The 25,684-nt window shown below is 37.3% G+C and overlaps 3 protein-coding genes across 3 annotated transcripts; 1 reads left to right on the top strand and 2 right to left on the bottom strand.

Annotated features, from left to right (window-relative positions):
• Positions 1 to 6,072: 6,072 nt before the first annotated feature.
• On the bottom strand, positions 6,073 to 10,748 carry Tap42 (Two A-associated protein of 42kDa). Its single transcript, XM_053760049.2, has 7 exons — positions 10,527 to 10,748; positions 10,017 to 10,225; positions 9,727 to 9,847; positions 9,267 to 9,492; positions 8,810 to 8,966; positions 8,403 to 8,487; positions 6,073 to 8,181 (listed from the first exon to the last, which is right to left on the bottom strand). Exons 1-7 carry the CDS (start codon positions 10,650 to 10,652, stop codon positions 8,071 to 8,073), a joined length of 1,035 nt encoding a protein of 344 aa, XP_053616024.1. The 5' UTR covers positions 10,653 to 10,748; the 3' UTR covers positions 6,073 to 8,070.
• A 1,276-nt stretch (positions 10,749 to 12,024) lies between these two features.
• Positions 12,025 to 19,435, top strand: LOC128675294 (carboxypeptidase N subunit 2-like). The gene is made up of 3 exons (XM_053754604.1): positions 12,025 to 12,165; positions 15,413 to 15,831; positions 17,279 to 19,435. Exons 2-3 carry the CDS (start codon positions 15,449 to 15,451, stop codon positions 19,131 to 19,133), a joined length of 2,238 nt encoding a protein of 745 aa, XP_053610579.1. The 5' UTR covers positions 12,025 to 12,165; positions 15,413 to 15,448; the 3' UTR covers positions 19,134 to 19,435.
• A 731-nt stretch (positions 19,436 to 20,166) lies between these two features.
• On the bottom strand, positions 20,167 to 23,749 carry LOC128675288 (uncharacterized). The gene is made up of 2 exons (XM_053754594.2): positions 23,468 to 23,749; positions 20,167 to 23,168 (listed from the first exon to the last, which is right to left on the bottom strand). The coding sequence occupies exons 1-2, from the start codon at positions 23,477 to 23,479 to the stop codon at positions 20,244 to 20,246; spliced, it is 2,937 nt and encodes a 978-aa protein (XP_053610569.1). The 5' UTR covers positions 23,480 to 23,749; the 3' UTR covers positions 20,167 to 20,243.
• Between the last annotated feature and the right edge of the window lie 1,935 nt (positions 23,750 to 25,684).

Genomic DNA, 25,684 nt, shown 5'->3' with positions numbered 1-25,684 from the left:
ATCACATTGTCGTTGAATTATGATGAAAATAAATAAAATATTAGATAAAACCTTCAATTCTAAAGTAAAACATGTATTAACCACATACTAAACACATGCACATTTCTTATAAAGTCTATTTGAATTTATATTGTTGTAACATTATAACAAGACATAGTAAGATTATTTATATTATATAATGAGATTTGTAAGAAAAAACGGAGTTTAAATTCCAGTGCCTATCCTCCAAACTTCCACATTATTTTTACTTTATTTTCTAATGACAATTAACACATCTATTTTTGTAGTCAACCGAAGCAATGAACAGAAAATACAGTACGACAATATGAGGATTGAAACCGCTTCCTGCCTTCACCTTCCGCGTATGGCAGCCATAATATCTATATAGTACAGTCAACAACATAATTTTGGGTGACCCCCGGCTTCGCGGCTCCACAGGCCCGAATGCAACCGCGAGGATAAGAAAGAGTGAACAACATAATTAGGTATCATTGTTTTATATAACCATATTACAACACAGAAATTATTTCGAATGACTTTCTCTGTAATAAGATTCAGCACAGCTTTTATCTATACATATATAATACAAGGACTGTTATGTGCCAAAAAAAAAAAGTGAAATTCCCAAATTGTAATTACCTGGGAACGTTACCATTCACGTCCATAGACTCCCTATGTCCCTAGTTTTATAGTCCTAATGCCAATACGAGAAGTTTGCGATGAGTTTATACAAGTTGATTTGCTGTTGACTGTACATATAAAATGATGACATTGCTGACGGTCCTGCTTCCGAAAAGGAAATAGATAAACAATGAATGCGTAATGGTAGAAAGCATTCCGGGGAAGTGAAGTTAATGGCCTGGATCTTTAGCAGTACCCTACAGAAACATGAGGACCTAAAGTAACTTGACATCTTAAATTTCTATTGAAGCTACAGGTCAAAACCATCATCTGAAAATATTTTTACTGTTCTGTCTCATCTGTGTGCATTCCTGATTTCGTCATCAGATAAACAGTATAGTGAATATATATATATATATATATATATATATATATTCACTATTTATATTTATTTTACTATTTATTTATTATTATATAGTGAATATATATATATATATATATATATATATTCACTATTTTACTTTTAGAAAATGTATTTTTATGCAATGAGTATTTGTATCTAACTCCAATTAACGTAAAACATCTAAAATTCACTTTCTAAACAGTCCGTGCCCTGATACACCCCGGCCATAAAATTTGCAGTATCTGCGATCGTGGACGCATCAAATTCTTACTTTGTTACTGCCTTAGGAATGTTACAACACATTATGCTTAATAATTATTCTTCTATTTTATTTAAAAGCTAGCTGTGCCCGCAACTTCGTTTGCGTTCTAAATATTGGTTATGCATATTCATGGAAAATAAATTCAATTCTGTTTCAGTTGAAGAAGTATACGTACGTTTGATCTGAATAGATATGATAAATGATTTATATGAACATTGTTACCTTTCCAATTTTCGGATTTATCTAATAATCTCTCTCTCTCTCTGATCATGTTTCCGGTTGCCACCTCAACTACAGAACACCAGAGCCTAGGCTTCGGACTCGGGATACAAGCTTTATGTCCATTCATTATATGTTCATAGTTCATTTCATTATATTCATTGGTATCCTTCTAATATTATATTAGAATAATTCCAATGTATTGTGCATAATGTCTACTATTAAAATGTAATAGTTATTATATAAATACAATACTTATAAATTTATCAATTTTCGAAAACAACACTAAAGATTTAGAAATAAATAGAAATAAATTTACACATAACATAATAATTAATACATCACAGAAAATTAACAAAATTTTATTTTATTTTTTTAATTTTTCCTTTCGTTGCTTTTTGGAATAATACGCGCTTACGAGGGCAAGTTATCGATCTAGCTAAGTCAGAATTAGTTTCTTTCATATTTTCCAAAAACAACGGCGATCGGTTACCCCAGTATAAGCTATTTTTTACACAATTAGGTACAGTGGATAGGTACAATAGAGAGGACACCGTGTCTGGAGCAACCTTTATACACAAACAGCGATGTGATCTCCGGTTAATGAACCAGCAATACCGACCATTCCTTGGGAAATTATTCGGCTGAGCTATTTTGTAACAATGGAGTTATGCAATTACGTACAACGTGCCTTGAAAGATACGTTAGTTAGTACGTTACGAGGATACGTTATTCTTACGTCACAAACTTATTTAACCGTGTTTATCCTTTACATTAAATTTGTGAAGCCACTTTGACTACATTTTTTTGGATATTCATAAAGGAATTGTTAAGCCAATGAAGATTATGTGTTTACCGACAAAGTCAAATAATTTATTCAAAATTAGACTTTTACAGGCACTTTTTCGGTCGTATTCTCAATTAAATAATGTTTATCAAAGTGTTCGTAGTGTACTAGCACTTCGAAACTACCATTGATGAGAAGACTCATATAAACAGTGTTGTTCCCTATTATACGAGTATGGCTTACCATTTGAAGACATGCGTGCTATAGGATATCAAATGTTACATCTTGTCTAGTTTATCCTTAGCAAATACCAACAATTCGCAAAATTTTTGCTCCTATATTGAAAATCTAGTTGTGCCAGTTGCGCTGCTAGTAGTGGTAACTAATATTTCTCCTCGGGTAAATAACAAGTCTATTCAAAATTTCATCAAAATCGACCCAACCGTGAAAGCGTGACAGACAGGCATAAACGCATGTACGGATAAAGAAATTCGATTATCTAGCTGCCAATGGTCAGTAGGTATTTAAAGAAGTAGATCGCCTTCCAAGACAGTTCCTTTCCATCGAGATATGCACATTCATCACACTTTCGCACCAGCAATTACAAACTATCCGCTGGCCCACATCGTCCACTTGACATGCTAATCCCAGCACTTGTTCAAGTAACGGATCTGAATAGCAATTGCATCGAGCGAGCCTGCACTGTTGACGGGCAATGGTCTGGCCAAAACTGACCTGAAAAAAAGGGATCAATTTTATTTGTTTTTCTGCTTTGGCTAAATAAAGATATGTTTATGTTTTACCTTTATCACTTTTCAGGTACCTGTTTCAACTCCTCCCGTATTCTCGATTATATTCGGAGTAACGCCGAGGTACAAAATTAAATTTTGAAAATTTGGTTGTTTTTACATCCAGTTTGCCTGTCACATAAGGATTTGGAGAGGTCATATTCTAAGACCGGACCGGTTGAATTGGCATCGAGACCAAGAATGTGACCAAAGAACCTGAGAAATCTTCGAAGACTTATCGTTAAAGAGACGTGTCCGAATGGTACCGCGTGTTGTTCATCTACGTAAACGATAATGGGACAGGCAATGTTCAGCTGTGAACATATTATTAATGATTATTGATTGAGGTGATGATTCTAGATCTTTACTGCCCTTTTGGTCATGTTGGATCTATACAGGTATTCTATCCCTACAGCCATTCTACAGAAATAATTCACTTTGAAATACCTAACGATGATTTTCGTTCTTCCAAACATTTCCTCATTTCAAACCATCATCGAATTGACTGTAAAATGTCCAGTTTCGGCCATACTGTGGATTGCGAGTCGCATTCCTTAAGGCTGGTTTTAATGGTGTTGGTAAGTGTTACTGCGCTACTGGCTATCGATACTATCTGGCTGTTTATTGGTGGAAAGATATACAAACATTAGGAGCTCTTTAATCAATGTAGTCATATTTCATTAGACATAAACGTAAAATTTAATATCTGTGCAATAATTTCCGATCTCTACCTTATAATGTGCTACATTGTGCGAACGAAAAACAGTTAAGTATTTAAGTAGATATCTATCTAGTAATTGCTAACGTTATTTAAGAAATAGACAAAATAAAGGCGTACTTGCAAATAATTTCAATTAAAATATAGGTAAATATTGTAAATGTAAATCCGGTACCACACTATCGCCGAACTCGCACAGATGTTGACTGATGCGAATGCATGAACCTTGCGTAGTTTGTTTGAGTGTTTTTAATTACCGCAATGAAAAAATCAGCAATGTATACCGAATTTCGCAAACTGTACTCGGATAGTGTGGAGCCAGCGGCATGATGATAGCTAGCCTCTGGAGACAATAATATGGTGAAGAAAGAATGAATAGTCTGACTGAAAACCGTTTTTTTTAGATGAGTGAGACATCAACAGATCAAAATTATAGCAAAACTACAATCGCAGTGCGTTTGGTAATGTTTCAAATGTTTGGTATTGTAGCCGCTTGCACGGCGCACTGTCTAAAATGTGCGACGTCCATTTCAGAAAGGCAGGGTGGGACCGTTCTGTAAAGGTGAGTGAAATTACATAACTTCTATTATAATTATTTAAACCATAAACGAAAATGAATGTTTTCGTCGAAAGATTGTTTAATGTCGAAAGATGTCGAATCTTTCGTTGACTCATAAAAACGAAGAAAAAACCAAATTAAATGCCACATCCATCTCTTGTAGCACTACAATCACCAAGCACCAAGAATGGACAACAGTAGTGCTTCCGGCTGCGCGCGCGCCACTTCCCATATACAGCGAGCACGGAAGGCGCTTCGCTAGGCTTAGCTTAATAAAAGCTTAAGCTCGTGTATTAACATTAGCGGCCGCCCCGGCTTCGCTCAAGTAAAACCATAAAAAATAGCCTATGTCACTATTGAACGATTCGTCTATCGCAGTGCCAAAATTCATCAAAATCGGCCCAGTAGTTATTGAGTTCATTGATAACAAACAAAAATACTACATACACTTTCACTATCGATTCGATATAGTACCTACTATATCTTATAAATCCTCTTCTTGGCTGTCGATGACAATCCAACGATATATTCAAACCTGATATTCTGCCATTTTTTGTCATTACGGTTGCTGCACCCTGGATGACCTTGTTCATCCAGGGTGCAGGTGTTTTATCGCACAGGCGGCAAGATAACAGGACATATTAAAATAATTTATTCGTTACCAGACATACATATTATTATATAACAATTACCGAAGTGCGGAAGTCTCGCAAGATTTATCTGTATCGGCGAGACGCTAATAAAATTCGAAATTTTCGAATATGTTCATAGTAACGTAAGAGCCATGCCTCATTGCTCAGGTGCGCTCCGTTGCGACAACGCGCCACGTTGTAGGTCCTTCAAGCTCCCTTGTTCTCTTAGATTTTTATACTGACGTGCGTTGACGTACCTACATCGAAACTTCATACAATTTATGCGTTGTTTTGCGTTCTGCTAACGGACGTCAAAATGATGGAGCGCGACTGAGTGAGCAATGGGGCATGGCTTATATCTGTGGTGAGTAGGGACCGCCCTCTTAACAAGAATGCCTTAAAACCATCATCTCTGGTTACCACATCGCCACGTCATTACACATACGCTCACAATAATTACACATACTTTCGGTTTCGGCCGGCGGCAGTGAAAGCGGCAGGTGGGCGCGCGCGCATCTGTCACGTCCATTCATCAATTCATCCTTTATATACTCTCTCTCATCCTCGTTTTCCCGGCTGCGACGTGCCGACGCCCAGGGCGACATGAAGAAATAAATAATTAACAAAGATTTGGAGGGTGGTCCTATCGAACCGTGTGAGGCGTCAAAAGATGCGTCTCCGTTTGCCTGACAGTATGGTGCAACAAGCCAGCGAGGGTCCGATAGAAAAAACGAGTATTTTAGTAAATTTGTATGAAAAATGTTTAAAAAACAAATTAATTAACCTTTATTGTAGAATCATCTGTGACTATACGACCGGCCGCCTGACTGGCTACTAGATTCTATTATTGCCCATCTCCTGTCATGGCATTCTATCCCTTATAACAGCTCGTACGACAACCACTGGAGGTAATAGAGTGTGAAAAGTCGCCGTCGGAGGACGATGGAACGCAACGGAGCAGTGGGACATGACTCTATAATATAACAATGAAATGTGCACAGCAAAGAAAAACATTATTAGACCCGTTTGATGAAGTAGGTAAGTATTTGGTTTGGTTTGAGTCACGATAGAAATAAAATGCTATTTATTTTGTTATGTATATAGTTTATTAAAATTAACTTCAACCTTCTTTGTACAAGTATACCTATATAGTTTATTATGTAAACAGTACAAAGGTACAAACTATAGGCACGCATGCAAACCAAATAAACCTAAATTATTTGTTGAAAAATATCGTATTACTTTACAGTCTGTCTATAGGAATTAATATGTTAACTGTAATAATTACGAATAACAAACGTCATTCGTAATCTTGACATTGAAAAATAGACCTATTTGCGTTGACATAAAGATTAAATATCCGCAATGTCTGCGTGCAAATATCTAAAGTTCCTAAAATTTGGTACAAATATTCTAGCCATCTCTTTCTGGTAAACTGTTAGTGTCAGAAAAAAAGTGACAGAAAAAAATTGCTACAAATTTTACACCCAACCCAAGCATTCTAGTTTAGTATTATAATTATTTGATCTATAAACCATAAATTTTTAATTATGCCAAAATATAAAATGGGGCTATCAGTACTTATTACTGATAATATTGTGCATAGTCAAAACATAAAAAATCTAAATCCAAAATTTATCCAAAAAAATCTATAATAATTGGTTATAGAGTGTGCCACCTGACGACTACGCTTCATAGTAAAGGTAGGTTCAGTGCAGCGGTTCACACAAATTTTATTGATAAACTCTGGCAATTCTTTTTTATTTATTAATTTTTTGCCTATACCAGCGTCATTGCACGCGAGAGCGAGAGAACACGATAAACTATGAATTGGAATAATTGGAGTTTCAAACTACGTCCATAAATTCACTGATATTTTGGGATAAACGCAAACCTCAATAACTTTGGTGATAAACGATAATATAAAATTTTGATTACTCACATGTATTAATAGGGTCTTTAATATTAAGCCTTTATTTTTTTATAGAATTAAAAATTTATGGTGTATAGAGTATAAAATAAACAAATGTGCTGTATCCTCTTGGCTAGCAACACTGGGTATTTATCAATCTTAACCCTTCTATTTGGAATCACAATGGCAAAAAAATGGGGTCCGCCGAAAAATCGTTTTCTACCCTTTATAGACAGACTGTACGCCAACGCAAAAATTGCTTCTTCTTCATAGTCGTATTCCTCATGGCTGAAGGTCGTGGTCATTACGTGGAATTAAACACACATAACAATTTTATTGGCATTAGTAATGGAGTGGTTCGCCGTTGCCTTCTCCATTTCACACACAAGTTAATAAGAATCAACCAGTGTGCAGGTGTGCCTCACGATGTTTTCCTTCACCGGAAGCAAGTGGTGGTCGATGAAAACTACTATACATGAGTCAGATTGGCATACAAACTCATGTGGCACGAGTTGGATTCGAAGGCTGGCGTCTTAACCATTACACCGCCACTGCTTTCTTCAAAAATTACCCGCGGGAAATATACCAATTTTAGAAACAAAAATATCGTTTGCCGTTCTCTACCTACACGAAATAAATATCACTATAGATTGTTGATCGATAGTCCAAAATGATATAATACTATTGAATGCGGGCAAATATCGATAGTATCGATAAATAATTGGTAGTATCGATACTATAAATAACATTGATTCTCGCGAATTGTCTCATTTTTAACTAGTGTAATCGCTAGGTTTAACCCGTACCGCATCCCAGACCCTCGTTCAGAGGACGAAGTGTAGGTTTCAGTTCTCGCTATCGAGTCGATTCGCAGAGATATAGCTAACCAATCACGTTGCGGTGTGGTTGTCGTCGCGACACAATGGCGCACTGTGATTGGTTAGCTGCATCTCACTGCGAATCGACTCGATAGTGAATAATGAAATGAGAACCCACACTTCACCCTAGTTAGCTCTAACGTTACCTGCGTTAGTTCTTACGTTAGAACTAACCATCCATTAAGTAGTCTATCGGCAAAACAACTATCACATCCTTCATAATACGCGTACGAAATCGGTTAACGAATATTTTCTTTTCATTATATTACAGTTTAGATATAATCTCGTGTTCTAGCTCCTATTGTATCTGTTCCCCCAACCCCGGCGATGGTCATCTTTGTATTCGTCCATGTTACGTTTGCGCGCCAATTCTTCCGGGTCGTCTGTTTCCTCTAGCGTTTCCTGGAAACAAAAAATATTTAAAAAACCAAATAATGGAACAAAAATTTATTATTTAAATTATTTTAAATATGAGCGACGTTCGAAACGTTCGAAATTTGATTTAAAAAGAAAGTAATTGAATATTTAAGATTGGTTAAGTAGATAAGAGCGTGAAGAGGTAAGCAAAAAAGCAAAGAAACAAGCTTACTTTCGCATTTATAATACTAGTTATGATTCCTTACCTTGTGCATCTGCTCGGCCTCGTCGTGGTCGAGGTCGGCGCTCTGCAGCGTGGTGTGCGGGATGTTGTCGCAGTTTCCCGGGAAACTGAAGACAAGGGGTTCATTTATCATACTCATTAAGTCACAACTTTATCCACATTTCAGCTGTATATAACGGGTTTAATTTTCATTACATTTATTATGTCAAATCTTTAATTCACATTCTAGATGACGGGTTTATTGGTGACAGGTAGAAAGCTGTAGAATTTGTCATCATTACGGATCGCTACATTGGAGGTCCCGGGTTCGATCCCCGGTCAGGTAAAGATGGAAAATGATCTTTTTCCGAATGACCTGGGTCTTGGATGTTTATCTATTTGTGGGTTTATCCTATAGTTTAGACTACATAGTAGGAGAGTGTCACTCACACGCCGTCGCGCACGCGCTGGTCGTAGAACTCCTGGACGGTGAGCGCGGGCAGCGCGGGGTAGCCGGCGCCCAGCACGGCTCTGAGCGCCGCGTCGCGCGCCAGCACCACGGCCCGCAGGCCTCGCGTCGTAGGCTTCTCTTTCGGGGCGCGACTCTCTACAAGGTTACTGATACTATTCACATCCATTCTTATATTATAAATGAGAAAGTCCGTTCCGCCTTCAGGTCTAAACCGCTGGATTATGAAATTATTTAGTTGAGGTATGTGAAAATGTGATTAAATGTCCCGCCATTTTGTTTTCTCATTTTGTTCTATGTATATTCTGTTTTTTGTTTTTTTGTCTGTTTTGTGTTGAGGTGTTTTATATTTTGGCACTATAATAGAGGGTGAAAATTAAGAAAATCATAGGGAAAATATGACATAACTTACATTAATAGCAACATTAATTCAATTACCTCCAGAATTTTTCTCCATGTATTCGAGAATAGGCCTCTCCTGCTCGATGCTGGCCAACTCATCTAGTGCCTCATTGACATAGCTGTGAAGCAACGTTGTGTAGTACTCCCGTTTAGTCTCATCATCAACAGAGTACATATTCACAGCTTTGGACAGTGTGCTTAGTTTCTCCTGTAATTCTTTCTGTTGCCTGTACCTCTTGATTTTAGCTTCCCTTGTCATGACCTGAAAGACACTAAAGTATTTCATCTGTTCTTCTCAAAGGTGACCTAGTATAGGAGTCATAATGCTAATTATAACAACTGGAATAAAGTAATGATAGAATACCAATAATTAAATTTAGCATGTTTATAGATAAATAGAAAATGACAAAGAAATCTCTAATGGCAATATAATTTTCATACAAAGTTGCAAATAACAAAACAAAGCGTTAGCTTGAAGGGAAATGTTGCAACAAACCATCATTTCTATTTTGCCCTGTTCTGTGTGAGCACGACTGACGGTGCCCTCCGTGCTGGAGCTGGGTTGAGGCACTTCTATGCTTGTCAATCCGTAGTCTCTACAGCGCTGGAGAAAGTCTCTGAAGAATAGAAAATTATTATCATTACTAGCGATACCAGAAAGTATGTGATTTTATATAATGTGTAAACTATATGTGTTAAATGGCACCTTTAGCTATGCAACTTCTTTGTGCATTAAGCAGTGTCTTAACCATTACACCTCCACGTAAAAAAAAAAAGATAAATTACCTAAAATAAATCTCAGCAACATCAATAACCTCCTTGCGAGGCTGGCCACACAGCTTCAAGCTCAGTGTGCCCAGCAAAGCCGGCAGTAGCAGATACTGTAGCGTGTCTGTGGAGAGCTCCTCCAGGCTCTCGTTCTTACTGAACAGCCCCAGCATCGACACCATGTTGGTCGCCTTCTCGAACTTCGATATAGCTGCTTTTATACTCATCTGAAATTACATAATTTCACATTAAGTAGGTTTTATGATACTATTTACTAAGGACTACTAGAAAAAGACCACTTCATATCCCGTGGATGTCGTACGAGACGAGCAAGGGATATTTTGAAAGCCTTGACAGGCAAAAAAGCATTTGCAGAAGGTTGAGTCAGGCAGACGGCGAAACTACTATTTCTATGCCCAGTTTTTAAACGCAATTAGAAAGCCAAAATTCATCTTTTTTTAATTTTTAAATCTTAATTAATTTAATGGAAATCAATAGTGTATGTAAATAGTATTATTAATGTCATACCTGCACCGGGTCACTGTTGGTCGCTTCTTTCCCATTCTCGATATTATCAAACAGTTTCATAGCCTCTTCAAAGATGTGCTTCGGGTTTTCCTCATCGTGCGATTGTCCAACTCGGGATTGAGACATTTTAACAATATTCTAGAACATACACCAATATTTTAAACAAATCTCGCCTACAATTCCGTGTTTTTATTTTTACGTTTGACACCTTCACGTTTGACATTTGTTAAACTGTTTGATTGACGTTTTTGTCATTGTCATTGGCTCAAATGTTACCACATTACAAAATTAAATATTTTTCATGAAAGCACTAAAATGTCTAATAAAATATAAACTTTTTAAATTATTCGTAGGTATATACATGTTTAAGTTCTTAAAATCGGATCTACCACAATACAATAAAATAAATATTTTACATGACTGTCATTGCCTTGGATCAATTATTACGTGACAATCTAACTCTATTAAATCAATATAGATAGACTGAACTAGTAAATTAGGTATTATATTAGTATTGTCAATCACATACTAATCCTTTGTTTGTTTTCATACTTGGTCGTAAAAAACTTGTTAACGCCTAAAGAATTAAAATGGCAAACATTGAGAATGACATCTTAATCAAAACCTGTAAGTACGGAAGGAGTGTCGAACTCCAATGTCCTTCTTTTATCTCTTAATAATCTGAGATTACATAGATAATTTTGTTTTTTAACAATAAATATTCCACTGGTCTGCAAAATCCTTCCTTAAATTTCTATATTCGTCTGTTTTTTATCTTTTCATGTTTATCTCGTCCAAATCATTCTATTCTAAACCATCTCCGGTCTAAATATCCTTCCCATTTATTTATTTGCGTCTATCATTCTAGATACATGCGTTATATGCGGCACACTTGACGACTATTAAATAAAATAAGAACATAAATCAATGCTCTTTTGTACCTATGAATACAGGCCCGTCATAAGCCAATCAAAATCGCGACGTGAACCTATAGGTAGTTATATGTGCCTATTATCCTATGATTTAGGAATCTTCAGGAGCTAGACGACATAAATATAAATGGTACCTAAGTGTGTGACGGATATCTATCGACTTGTCGATACGTTGACACATTTTGCAGCACACTATACATAATCGTCGTCTACAGAGCTAATCTCGCTATTTGAATTGAAACTACAATAAAAAGATAGCTATGGGAAATAAATAAGGCATTCATCATCATCATGAAATATGTTAGTACCTCCCTTATGGATGGATGGATAAGATGATAGATGGGTTGTAACGGCTTAAAATTCGTTCCTAGGTAATACATTTTTAGTCACCCATCTAATGATCTACCACTGAGAAAGAGTATCGAGAAGGTATTGTAGAAGTTAGCTCCAAAAGGAATCCGAAATCATGACCAAGAAGAAAACAACAGCAATAAGGTATTGAGTAGGTACTGAAGATATGTTCCTTCCATTAAATAGGTCCCTAATCCGACTGATACGAGGCAACAAAACATTCGAACTCGTATCGATAAAGGGCTATTCATCGATATTTCCACGTATGACGGCGCAACCCTACGCACGGCAGCCTCCGGTCTCCTTGCCTCCAGTGGAGTCTCAGTGGCCGCCAGAGAAGCACGCATCACTCTCATGTAAGTCATTGTTTGAAGCCACCGGCGTAGAACGACCTCGGCGCCCTAGCTATCGTATGAACTATTATATGTCCGTTCAAATCGCAAAGTTGACGTTGTGTTTACAAATTGAAAGTCGTGTTCATTCATTTAGTATTTGGAAAAATTGGCTTATGTTCGCAGTGCGTGACCCTCTTAAATCATGTGCATTACCACTTTTACGACAAAGTATTATTGTGCTAAATGGAGTCCATAAAATTATCTCTCTCATCTCTCGGGACTTTGACGCTATGAAGCCCAGGGTCAGCGTTAAAAAATATTAGGCTGTGATTTTACAACCGGCCGCCTTCCAGCCTCCTTGGGAATGCAATTGTTGCATTCCCAGCAGCTGCCAAGGCTATGTATCCCATACATACAGAGGACATACAGAGGTTCTATTCTAGGACGGAACCACACGCCAGAGTTCGTAAGATTACCTTCACATTTATAAAATTAGATTTCTTACAGATTTTCATTCTTAATCAATTAACCTCTGTCTTTACTCAACATATGTACAATTTCATTGGGATAAACAATAACATACTTTTGTATTCTCCGTATGCGTAAAAATTTCTCAAAGCCTTAAAACTTACCTTAGGTAGGTACCTAAGATAAGTTTTTCATGCATCCACGGCCAAAATCCGGTTGTATAAACCCATGTTCCAAAAGGAAATAATATATTAGTAAGTACTTCAGCGTGTTCACATCATCAGTAAGTAGGTGTAAATGGCATATGAGTCACACCGACATAATTTACATAAAAACCTGCAGTAATGAAACCTTCCTGACTTCACTGCGAATACATCCAAGCCGTGACTCAAGGATGAGCACAATGCAATCTGCATCATTTCATTCAGGCATGATTATCTTCAAACTCACTCATATCTCTATGTATAATATAAATACATACAAAAGTCGATGGATAATGAGGCGGCCGTTTATAAATCTCCAAAATTTGTACACGATCCCTGGGCCTCAGGCACTACAGCCGTGAATGCAACGCCACAGCCGGGAACACGCGAAAATGAAAGAAAGGCAATTAGATAACAAAGTAGAGAAAAACATAGCCACCATCCAATTTGCATAACTAAGGTAGCTGCGATTTTAAATAAGTAGATTATTCAGCATAATTGATGTGCATTTCAGTTCGCAACCTCTAGTGTCCTCCCTCAACATTTATGTAGGGATATTTAAACAAATAATGGCCTTTCTATAGTGTACTGCGGGGACTGTAATTATAATGCACGCACACCAGAGACGCACACGGATAATAAGTAGGTACAAATTGAAGTAATTGTTTATGACATTGTAATTAATAATGAAAATCTGTAAGAAATATAATTTTATTCATGTGAAGGTAAATTTACATAACAATAATTAAGTATATTATATACATAAAAATATTAATTTATTAAACAATAAGATTTTCTTAGTCTTTTCTGAATCTTAGACAATTTACATTCTACCGACACCTAGTACCAGAAATGAGGACAGTGCTGAAAGCTAAATCGTAATCGGAAGCCGTAAGCTCCTTATCAAAATTAATATCTCCGATAAACTCTATCATGTGTCTATATGACCAAAAGCTTAGAGACCCAATATAAACTGATTGATTAGGTACACCTTACACCAATGATATCATACCTATTGGACCACTCCAATAGTTGTTTGTTGCTGTTTCAATTGATATTCACCTCTACTGTTTTTTTCATTCACTACATTTTCTGGTGATCAAAACTGTTTAACCATTGACGGTATAATTGTCTAGTTAATAAACAATGTAGGTAGGCATCTCAGTTAGTCTCGATGAGAATGCAATTATTTCATTCGATACAAAAAATCGCCATACAACATTAGATGAAAACTTCATCAAGGCAAGTAAGTATACTTCGGCGACTCGAGCATACTTCACCCAAACGAGCATCACTGAATGACAAGTATACATGACCTGAAGACCAAAGTTTATGTCGACATAATGAAAAGCTATATTCTTATGAAATTTTAAATCAGACCGGTGCTTCCATGAAAGTTCCAAAGATACGTTCAAACAAAAAACTCTACTGCTGTCTTCTGCTTTGCAAATTGATAAGTACTTAGGTACCTAAAGATCATTTAGATCGAAGAAACTTTTACTTATTTCGAATCGCACGGAAACGAAGTTAATAAGTTAACAATAAATAGCTCAAAAAGACATTCAAAGGTCAAGGTTCATAAGGTCATCACATCACATCGTTAAAGGACAAGCCCTCTTTTACAACGGCCAGTGGTGTCACTGCACAAAGTCAATATTAATTCGCCACTTTTACCGCCGAAATGTCCATGCGTGATAACTTTACCTATATGAAGTTGAAGTACCTACACGTAGCTTAACGATTACGATTCTGGAAACTTCTAGCGGGAAACAGCGTGTGCCGGCCGCCGCAGGATGGCCGCCATTACTCTGATTGTCCACAACTCCAGATTACACAATGCCGGTTTTAGTTCGAGAATTGACGCATGCCCTCAGACTGTAGAGTAATTGAATTTACGTGATTGTTACGTTACGGTTCCTGTCATCTGAAAATCCTATAGTACGTAGCTTTACCTAAGTGTGGCTTTACCTAAATGTATTATTTTTACGAGCGCTCTTACGAGCGCTTTTTAGATTCATAGTCAGAGCATTTCTTTTATCTATGGCCAGAGCCAACAAAATTTAACTTGTTTGATTGTTTTGACAAGGATGTTACAGGCACAGTAAAATAAAGATTCGTAGTATTGATAAATATTACTATGGAGTTAGTCTGATGATGATGACAAGCATGCGCACATTGCAAACATCAGAATGTAAAATGTGATCATAATCAAGAAATGTAGTCCATGTTTACAGCAACACCTTTACGAGATAATCTAACGATCGCTAATTCACACGTGGTCACGAATGTGTGCAATTTAATTATCGATACTAACATAATAGATCGAGTAATCGACACATCGTGCTGTTTGTTTACAGTAGAATATAACATCGTATTGTGAATCTCTAGATGTTCTGATATGAATTAAATGTAGGTTTTTTGGGGCGGGTGTGCCAAACATGTTGCGCATTATAGGTACCTAAAATGATTTGTCCCCAATTCAAAATCGAAAGGTTATCAAATAGTTTTCGCGTGAATTATACGATTTGAGTGTGGCGAATGTACAAGCTAATGCTAGATTTTTACAAATGCATTTACCTATCAGTTTTTCTTTGCAGATACAATATGGGGTTTTAAATTATCCAGATACAAAGATGGCGCAACTTCTGGCACTGATTTTTCACTTGGCGGCGATTTCTTATACCCTCGGCTTCAATGGAGACAGCTTCGAACTGGAATGTCCTGATGAGTGTGACTGCCACTACTTCAGGATCAACTGGGTGACGGATTGCTCAGAAAGTAACCTTACTGAAGTGCCTTATGATGAATTAAGCATGAGCGTGTATATTTTGGACCTGAATGGCAATAATATTACGACATTGAAGGCGTTCCCGTCTGATATCAAAATGAGGAGGCTGCAGATTGCTGAGAACAGGCTGACCAGGGTCGATAGGGAAGCATTTAAAGGCTTGGAGTACCTTATTGACGTGGATTTGTCAGGAAACAATATTAGTTATGTTGATCCTGAAGCATTCCTGTAAGTATCGTGAATAGTTTTCACATTTCTGTCAAATTTTTCAGATTTTTGTTCTTTTATGTACTTATGATGCTGGAAAATCATTAGTCAAGGCATAAAATTTCAGGAGTCTCATAATTCTTGCATTGCAATTAATAACCCTTCCGGTAAAGGCTGACATAATCAAATAAGTATCATGTTTATAAAATAAACAATTATGTATTTTTTGACCATTTTATATATCTACTTATAAATGAAAAATGTAAATGGGGAAAAACTAGAAACACAAACAAAGTTAGGAAGCTTAGATGCCCCAGAGAGTAACCGATCAACGATTTAATTTCCAAACATAGAAGTCATTATCATCAATCATCTAGACTTTGGATATGGCGGTCAACTCAATTTCCAAGCACAGAACAATCAATCAACTGGAATGTTGACTAGACATTTAGGTACACATATTTCTGAATGACCACTGTGTAACTTCAATTGAACTTGACCGTTTCTCCTTACCATCGATCCGTGACGGCAGAATTTTATGGCTTCATAAACCGCAAGTTACCCTCAATAGACCTAAATGACATGGTAATAGTGGCGAATTTGTAACAATTCTTGATAATTTGATGGTTGTACAAACCGATAACTCTGTAGTAATAGAATTTGAAACTGACACCGAGGAAATGGGTAATTAATTTTCCGAACAAATTGCATTAAGAAATGCCCTATTAGACGCGACGTGCGTTCTTTGTTCAGAGCCACGAGTTGCATTAGCGTCAAGTATACGGAAATATTGCTGAATGCTGGATAGAGGAATGATAATAAATTCATAGTCTAGACAAAATGTCAATATCTTTTAAGAATATAATATTTTACGAGTCTGCATAAATGATACTTTTGCAATTACATAAATAACTTCAACATATTCTGATGAGTATGTAGTAGAGTTGATACTCTAAAGTGTAATAGGTACAAACATATAACATCAACATCAGCAACAATTTGACGATCGTAACCATTGTTGTTGTTAAATCGATCGTGGCGCCTGTCACACACCTAGCCATGGCATTATGACTCATTCTGTATCACCACGGAAAATATAATACCAGCGGGTGTATTACAACGTCGCACACTAGACATATGTTCCCACACAGCCTTTGTTTGTACTTGTACATCACAATCAGTCAATCATCTTACAAAGGCTGATGATAAAATTGTTCCAATTACTTTTGAACTTGTTGACCAGTCACAAATTGAATCCACTCGTGATACCAATATTAGATAATGGTCACACAACGAATGCAAATTGGTTTCGACCACTAAATCGCCATTTTCAAGAGCACTATATGTATGTATCACTAATACAATATATAGTTTCTAGTAAATAGTTCATTTTGACAAATATTGTACCCATCTAAAGAATTTTTAAATTATTTATCAACATATTAAGTCGGACGTGTTTTAATTACAGAGATTCTCGAGGACTTCTCAATGTGGAGCTACAGAACAATCCGATCAGTGTAGTGGAAGGCCCCTTTCTTGTGTCCCCCACCCTGCAGTACCTCGACCTCAGCTGGTGCAACCTCTCCACCATCAACCCTCAGTTCTTCGACAACATCACATCGCTCACCACCCTCGATCTCTCCAACAACCCCCTCAATACCTTGGACGACGGACTCTTCGACGTCTTAACCAGCCTAGACACATTGAAAGTTAACGACTGCAAACTTACCTCAATCAATGAAAATATCTTCTCAGCTTTAAGCAATTTGAAGAATCTAGAATTAGCTGGCAATCAACTCACCAACACAGACTGGGCAGAACTACTAGGGAAGCTGACGAGACTCCAGTATTTGAACATACGCAAGACCGGCATAACATCACTTTCTGAGGACACTTTCTCCAATTGCACAAACCTCGTCACACTAATCTTGGCTGACAATGAGTTACGCGATTTGGATCTTGCGGCCACATTAGTCAACAGCGTCAACAACTTGGAATTATTAGACTTGTCGAATTGTAAAATAAAGGGCCCGATTGCAGGCGAAGTGTTTGCCAACGCCACTAGACTAAAAAGTCTTTATCTTTCTGGAAATCCGTTGTTTGCTCCAGACTTACAAGAAGCGTTAGAACCTCTTCCCAAATTAGAAAGGCTATTCTTAAGTAATTGCGGATTGCGCAACCTCCCCGATAATTTTAATGTTTTCGACAATCTGCAAGAGTTAGACATATCCCACAATCCACTTGTCAACGTGTTTACTAAACTCCTAGCTCCACTGGAACATTTGGAATACTTAAACATGGGATACAGTAACCTGTCCTACATAGGTCCGGATAGTTTCTCTAAAATGACATCAATGAAAAGACTAATTTTATCCGGTAATGATATTTTATCTCTAGAGGCCGGATTATTTGGAAACCTAACACAATTAACTACTTTAGAACTAGAATTTTGTGGATTGAAAAGACCGCTAAATGCTAACGCTTTCTTTAAAAACTTGACGTACATGGATCTGCGAGAAATCAGGCTTGGTGGAAATCCTCTGGTTATTCCAGCTTCTGGACCAATATTTCCAAAACAACTGTCACAAGTTACAAAACTTGATATGAGCAACTGTAACATATCAAGCCTTAACATAGATGCCTTTAAGAATACAGAAAATATTACCGAGTTAAATTTAGCTGGAAATAGAATTAAATCCACAGATGGCAGCCTGGATTTTTTAGAAAGATTACATCAGCTAAATAACCTTGATTTGAGTAATAATAATTTGACAACAATTGACCCTCAAGTTTTTGTCAACAACCCTAAAATACATTCCTTGAACTTAATCGGGAATCCATTTATATGCAATTGCAAGATAGCTGAAATGTGGGATTGGGCGAACATGATCAAAGGTAATTTAGAGGTTCTAGTTGGAGCTAAGAGTGCTGAAAAAGATATTATTGTGAAGGGCAATAAGAAAAAGAAGCATCTATTTTGCCATTACAATGCGACTCAATTGCGCAATACGACTCTTTCAGTTAACAAAACAGTTCCTGGAAGGAGGCCGTTCATGAAGCCCAGAGAACTGACATTCGCCAACAGAACTTGGGCGAAATATGTCAGAGAATCAGGTTGTGAGCCGGTGGTCAAGATATTGAGACCAGTAGCATTAGTCGCTGACCTGTTCGATTTTCGTAAGGGATACACGTCTACAGGAGCTTCAGTCATGTTAATACTAGCCGTAGCTCTTGGAATCGCAACTCTCATGATGACAATAAGACTATTCAGACGCCGGAACAGAAAAGATGTGGACACAGAGACCAACAGAAAAGCCAGATAACAATCAAAACAAATTAAAGTTCGAACACTGTAAAAACGTTTCTCGGAACAAACAGTGTAGACAAGACTGTATAACTAACGGTTACATATTTATACCATAAATCTTCTTATTTTTGTACTCAGGTGATATATTTAAAATAGTATTAGTGATAGTGTTTAATTTTCCTACATAAGTAATCCACAATAATAAATTAGATTTAGGTATTAGTCTAACTTTGAAGCTTATTCCCTAATTCCCTATCAGTATTTCTCAAATTCATCATTCATCCGAATCCAAAGTGATAATAAAATTTGTAAATAGGACACAGTTTTGGATTTATTTCTTTACTGTTAGTACCTATACAATAAAACCTCTATTTGACGTTAACCCTTCGCTGTACTTAGCTGTTATAGAAACAAATGTGAAAATAGTCCAATGCAAACGATTGCGTGACTGATCAAGTGTATGCCTATATGTTTCCTTAGAGTCGGTCATCTGTGAAAAGTAGTGTAATTATACCTTTTCATAGTCACGAAACGAAGTTAGTCACTTCCGATTATGCTTATATAGAACCAACTATATCTCGATCAATAATAGAATATTTCAATTTCACGCCAAATCATCGAACACTTCAATAAATATCAAATCAATTTTATCAATTAATATTTTAAACTAAATATTTCAGCAACAGACTTGGCAAAACAATTGTCTATTAAAGTAAATTGCTACGGTTGAGAACTGATTTTACAACAAAACATCTGGATAAATTATAGTTTTTGTTGTAGATTTTGAAAACTATATTTCCCCAGTGTTGCAGAATCAAATACCTAGTTCTGTATCCGCTTACAAAGAGCATGCTAAATCAGAACTTTTTGCTGCCACGCTTACTGATTCCGTTGATAACCATTAGCTTTTTATTTTTAGTGGATCACAAAAATGGGTGCAAGAAATAACGTCACGTAATGTACCTATTGATAGACAGGGAAAGTGGTATTGCGCAAGTATGTCTTGAATGGAGCCAAAACCAAAATGAAATAATAGACATTTAGAAAAATAGATTTTATTACAATAGTCGCTTAAAAATACATGATAACTAACCATAACAATGTAATAAATACTTAAGTACTAGTATCAGCTGGCGTCGCCGCCGGCTGTACTAGTTTTCTTAATATACCAGTTTTCTTTGTAGATCTTTTTTCTAAGCGCCGGCTTTTCACTTTCAGGACTGTCGTTGCTTGCCATCGCTGCTAACTCGCTGTCAAGCAGGCGCGGTAACGCTATAGGTTCAAAACCATATTGGAACTGCGGCTCTACGAAGTTTGTTTTTCTCGTGAAACTTTGGAAAGGGCGAGATGCAAAAGCAGAATTATCGCGAGGATTTTGTTTCTTGAAAGTATACGAAAATTTCGGTGGAGCAGCCTTATATTGAGCGAAATAAGATGTCTTTTTTGGTTCAGGATCGTTCACATACACAAAGGATGGGGCGATAGTATACTTTTCTTTTTCCTTTTCTTTATTTTCGCCTCCAAAATAGTTCTCGGGTTTAAAACTCTCATACAATTTGAAATACTCCTGTTTTTTCTTATGTCGATCTCTCAAACTCGTCGGTTTATTGACGGCATAATCTAAGAAATAATCCTCCTTAGTATTTTCATTGGCGTCTTTATATTTTAACCGTGCAGATTTTGGGAAATCGTCCCCTTCAGCTTGATATTGCTCAAAGGGACGTTCGTCAAAGGTAAAACCCTGATTGTGTGATTCACCATAGCTATCAGGATTATAAATGTGTTTTTCTACATCTTCTTGTTTTCGATGGAAAGCTGGGAAACCGAAAGCTGCATTTTTGTAGGCATTCTCAAAATCTTCCTCATTGTTTTCTTCGTGTTCCAACATTTCAGCAACCATCTGCTCTTTATGGGAGTGCCTTTCATCTGGCGATTCTTGTTCAATAATAATGCGTTTTCCTTTTTCGTGAATTACGGGAACCGGCGTAGGGCCATAGGATTCTTGATGCTCGCGATGATTTGGATGTCGCTGATGATTATTATACTCTTCGTGATTTTCATTAGATGAATAAGGATGCGGAGAAGGACGTGGTCTTTGATGCTGTTCCTCTCGAATAACATGTTGATTGGGATCCACTTTTATAGAGGCGGGGCTTGGACTTGGCAGTAATCGAAGTTCTTCTTCATATTCGTGAGTCGTGATCGGCTGTAACTCCTGCTCGTATTGTACTGGGACTGGTATTGGTTGCTGGTAGGAAAGGGATGGTCTATCGTGTTGACGCGGAGCATGCTCAGCATGATGAGGCCTTTCCTCTTGTGATGAAGGTCTCTCGTTATGATATTCATTGTACGGCCGTTGTCTATGTTCGACTTCCAGCGGTCTTTGTTTATATTCACTTTCGTGATGGGCGGGCCTGTCGTGATAACCACGATTATCATGAGGCCTCAAGGGTTCACTAGGCCTTTCGTGATATTGCGGATGTTGCTGTGGATATCCTCCGTCATCAGCTTCCTCAGCCGAACTAGATTCACCGGACTCACTTTGAGGTGAATGTTGATGTACAGGACCGGCATTATGTTCTACATCATCTCTTTGGTCTTCTGGTTTGAATGTGTATATCAGTTGTTTAGGCGGCTCATTGGTATGATGATGCACTTCTTTATGACCTGGACCATTAGAGTGGTGGACGACACTATAGGTAACCGGTTCTTTTTGCACAACGCTACCGTAACTGTAATTAACTGGATCTTTCTCTTCTTTATGATTGTAACTATAACTAACGGGATCCTTGCTTGTCTCTTTGTTGTATTTCAAAGTTTGTTCTTTATAAGTTTCCTTGTAGTTTGGTGCATTTATTTCGTACGAAAACTCTGGACTTTCATTTGGTTTCCCTTTGAAAGTTATACTTGGTTCAACAGGCACTCTTACGTGGGGAACGTCATTATTATGTACTACAGGTTTCTTTGGTTTCTTTTTGGGCTTAGCCTTAGATCGTCCTTTTATAATTTCAACATCTCCTTGTATTTTATTTCCGCTATTGCTTTTTTGTTGTTTATGGAATTCTGGAAGTTTCTTATATGTCGCTTGGTTTATTTTAGGCAAAAATTGCGCAATCTGTGGCACAACCGGAGAAGGATTGTCGAATTTCAAGGGCTCCAATAATGTCAGATCCAATAAAGGCAAGGGTGGGTTCGTTTCTACTTGTACTACAGTTTTCTTACCGTTGACTATAGTGGTGTACGTTTGTGTATCAGGACTTGCTTTTATTTGTGATTGTTCATGTAATATCTCCTGTTTTACCCCATTCGTGTTTACCTTTGGCTCATTATCGTATGTAATAGTAGGCTTTTCTTGTAACCGTTGGAATTTTGGTTCATTTTTGTATTGACTGTATTTCTCTGCGGAGTGTGTGTCGGCATACACGGCTTGATTACTACTTGATTGTTGCTGAGGCGACTGCAGCTGTTGTGAATGAGAGTGAACTTGTTGGAATGAAGTCGGCGCCAAGCTTTTTATATTTTGAGCGTACGCCACAGGATACGAAGAACCGTAAAAATGATTTAACGGCGTCGGTGAGGCTGCCCGAAATGTTGGTATGAACTGAGGTCCCAATTTTATTTGCGGTCCGAGCAGTTTCGCTTGATAATTGGGAGCCACGGCTATCGGCTTCGTCAGATGCGCTGGTAGTTCTTGTAATTGCACGTACTGTTGTGGGATTGAAGTTTTGTAAGCGCCCGAAAAGGGAGTGCCTACGAAACGATTTCCATAGGAATCCCTCAAGTATCCTTTGGCGTTGTGTAGGACGAGTTCCTCCTTGACTGGAATGACCCGGGAAGCGGCTTGCACGAGCCCCGCTGGTAATGAAGTGTACCGGTAGGAGACGGCGGGGTAAGGCACAGCGCTCGCGTACACTCCGAGGGGCACATTTTGATAGAGACGCGGAGCACTTTCTTCACTCACATTGTCTTTGATTATAGAACTTTTGGCGGGCTTGTCCGCCTTTACAGATGACTCACTGATCGCCAGCCAGTATAGAACCACCAACAACACCTGTAAAAAATATAACTTACTTTAGTATGTTAACAGCCTTTTGGATCTCCCATGAGTTGACAAGAACTTTACAAAAAATCTCTCCACGAATACTATTAATAAGTTAAGTTTGCTATCCCGATTTATAACTAAAATTCACGTTTCTATTTTCTCCGTATCTTTTTCACTTTTGAACCAATCTGTTAAATTAAGATAAGACAAAACAATTTTAATTCTTATTTTAATAAAACCAAATTGTGATAAGTATTATTTTTACAGCTTAATTTTAGATATTTGGATAACTAAGGCAAAGTATCTACCTGTCTCCCCATGGTGGGCTACGTTGGACACCGTGGGAGCAGCACTGAGCGGCGCGGCGCCCCCGCTTTGCTTATATATTATCGAAAGCGGCGTCTGCCTCCACGAAACACGAGCATAACCCGACTTCACCTCAGAACCTAAGACACCGTAGACGGCGTAGACCATTATATCATCTCATCTCTCTCAGTTGTAGTTGTTTTATTCTGTTAACTTTTCAGCTGCAGTCAATCACTAGTTTAATGAATAAACAAATTGCTTCCGGCCGTTTCCTTTGACCGAGTGGTGAAAAATTGTTATGGCACAGATATTTGTGTACCTAGACTGATTGTAATAGATAAATTTAAATAGGTATACATGCAAAAATGTACTTAGATCGTTGAATACTCAATATATCAATAAGAAGGATTTTGTCATGGGTCTGAAGGACATAATCTAACCGCAAACAAATAAATACGAAGGTCTTATACCTATAAGTAATTCAAGCGTACGATGAGAATCGAACCCAGGAATTCCAAACGCGGATAATAGGTGGTTGACCTCCATTAGGTTTACACAACAGAGATCACGGAAAATTCAAAGATTGCTCAGCATACAAGGATAGAGTTGCAGCTTGCACATCAAACGGATTTTCACGGTACATAGGGTTACTCCGAGATGTTGCGACGTCGATCATGGCGACAGATCGATCGATTTCGCCAAGGGAAATCTATATTTTACGAATTGATAATCTCAAATAGCCACCAATTTTATCGTTTATTTAGGTATATATATACTTTTGGTACCTAAGTACCGATGAGTTATACGTTATTTATACGTATACGTCTTTTCCCTATACGTATATTCCTTGAAGGCTAGTTTGGCAAGTTAGTTTAAATACTTATTTAGCAGAACGTTTTAGCAGAACGAAAGAGGCACAGGGTCCTCTTTGTCACCATGGTGATCCACCATATCAAAGTAAGTAGGTACTTGAGAGCCAGGATCAATCGATCTAAGTGATCTAAACGTAGGGGAACGAGAAAGAGAAGAGCGTGGAAACAGGTATAGAAATAGAAAATGATAGGTTGGTAGCCCATTGCCTAAGGTGGGAAAAATCTCACATTTCATATTCGTGTCCTTGGTGGACTTGTAAAATCGATAAATATGCCCAAATAAAAATTGTACTTCTTTAACAAAACACATACTTAATTGGGATTCTCCTACTAAGTAGTAAAATCAGATACTTTTCTACCCAATCAAGCAGCCAAAAAATATCGGCTCATTCACAAAGGTTTTAAAATCAATTTATTATTCGACAATAGCACCGAGATCCATACCCAACGGATTACCAGAAACAACCGAAAAAAAAATCATATGACGAAAGGTTGAAATGATAAATTTCCGTAAAAATTTTAATGACAACAAAAAACATTCAGACATTTCAAAAGACCAAAAGCTAAGTAGGTAGGTACTGAATTCTTTAATCATTTCAATATACAAAATACTTAAGTATTTTTAAGCCCTTTTCCTCCTAAAGACGCTAATGCCGGATCCACACTATCGCAGACGAGATATATTGCTGGTTTTTCATTATGATAAATAAAAGCATTCATACTAATTACGCAATTTTCATGCATTTGCGTTGGCATCTGTCCGAGTTCGGCGATAGTGCCGTGGAGCCTGCATAAAGAAGCGGCGGTTGGAGCTGTCATCGCGCCTTACCAGCTGGTGGTCACTTGGAGAGCAAAAAAACGCGAGCCAAAAATTCCAATTCAAATTTATTAATGACAGTAAATCCAGAACCCACGTTACGAAAGTTTTGCCATCCAAAATTCCAAAAGTAACTCTTCCAATACAGTTTAGACAATAAAATTACCTAATTTACAAAATAATCTTTTCATTCTCAACAGGGCAAAGCAAACATTGCCGCAAACCGCATTTCTCAAGCGCCAATTTATACTTATCTAAATCATTGCACGGTTAAAGAAATAGATGGCAATTTTTGTATTTTGCTTTATTTTTATTATTAGATAATGTAATACCTTGCAATTTGGATTACTGTGCGTTATGTAAAATGTATTTATTTTTATTATACTTCCCAAAAAAGAATTATTGTTTTCAGCGGACATTTGACTGTATCATCAGCATATATCTACCGAATTACTTTCTTTTTATTAGATTAAATTTATTTCATATCTTTAGGATCAATATAATTCTGTCTTTTAAAAAATAAGTGGTTA

The sequence above is a fragment of the Plodia interpunctella genome, chromosome 2 (assembly GCF_027563975.2).
Source record: "Plodia interpunctella isolate USDA-ARS_2022_Savannah chromosome 2, ilPloInte3.2, whole genome shotgun sequence".
Taxonomy (NCBI): domain Eukaryota; kingdom Metazoa; phylum Arthropoda; class Insecta; order Lepidoptera; family Pyralidae; genus Plodia; species Plodia interpunctella.
Note: the sequence above shows the minus strand (reverse complement) of the source record. Positions and strands in the feature narration are given on the sequence as shown.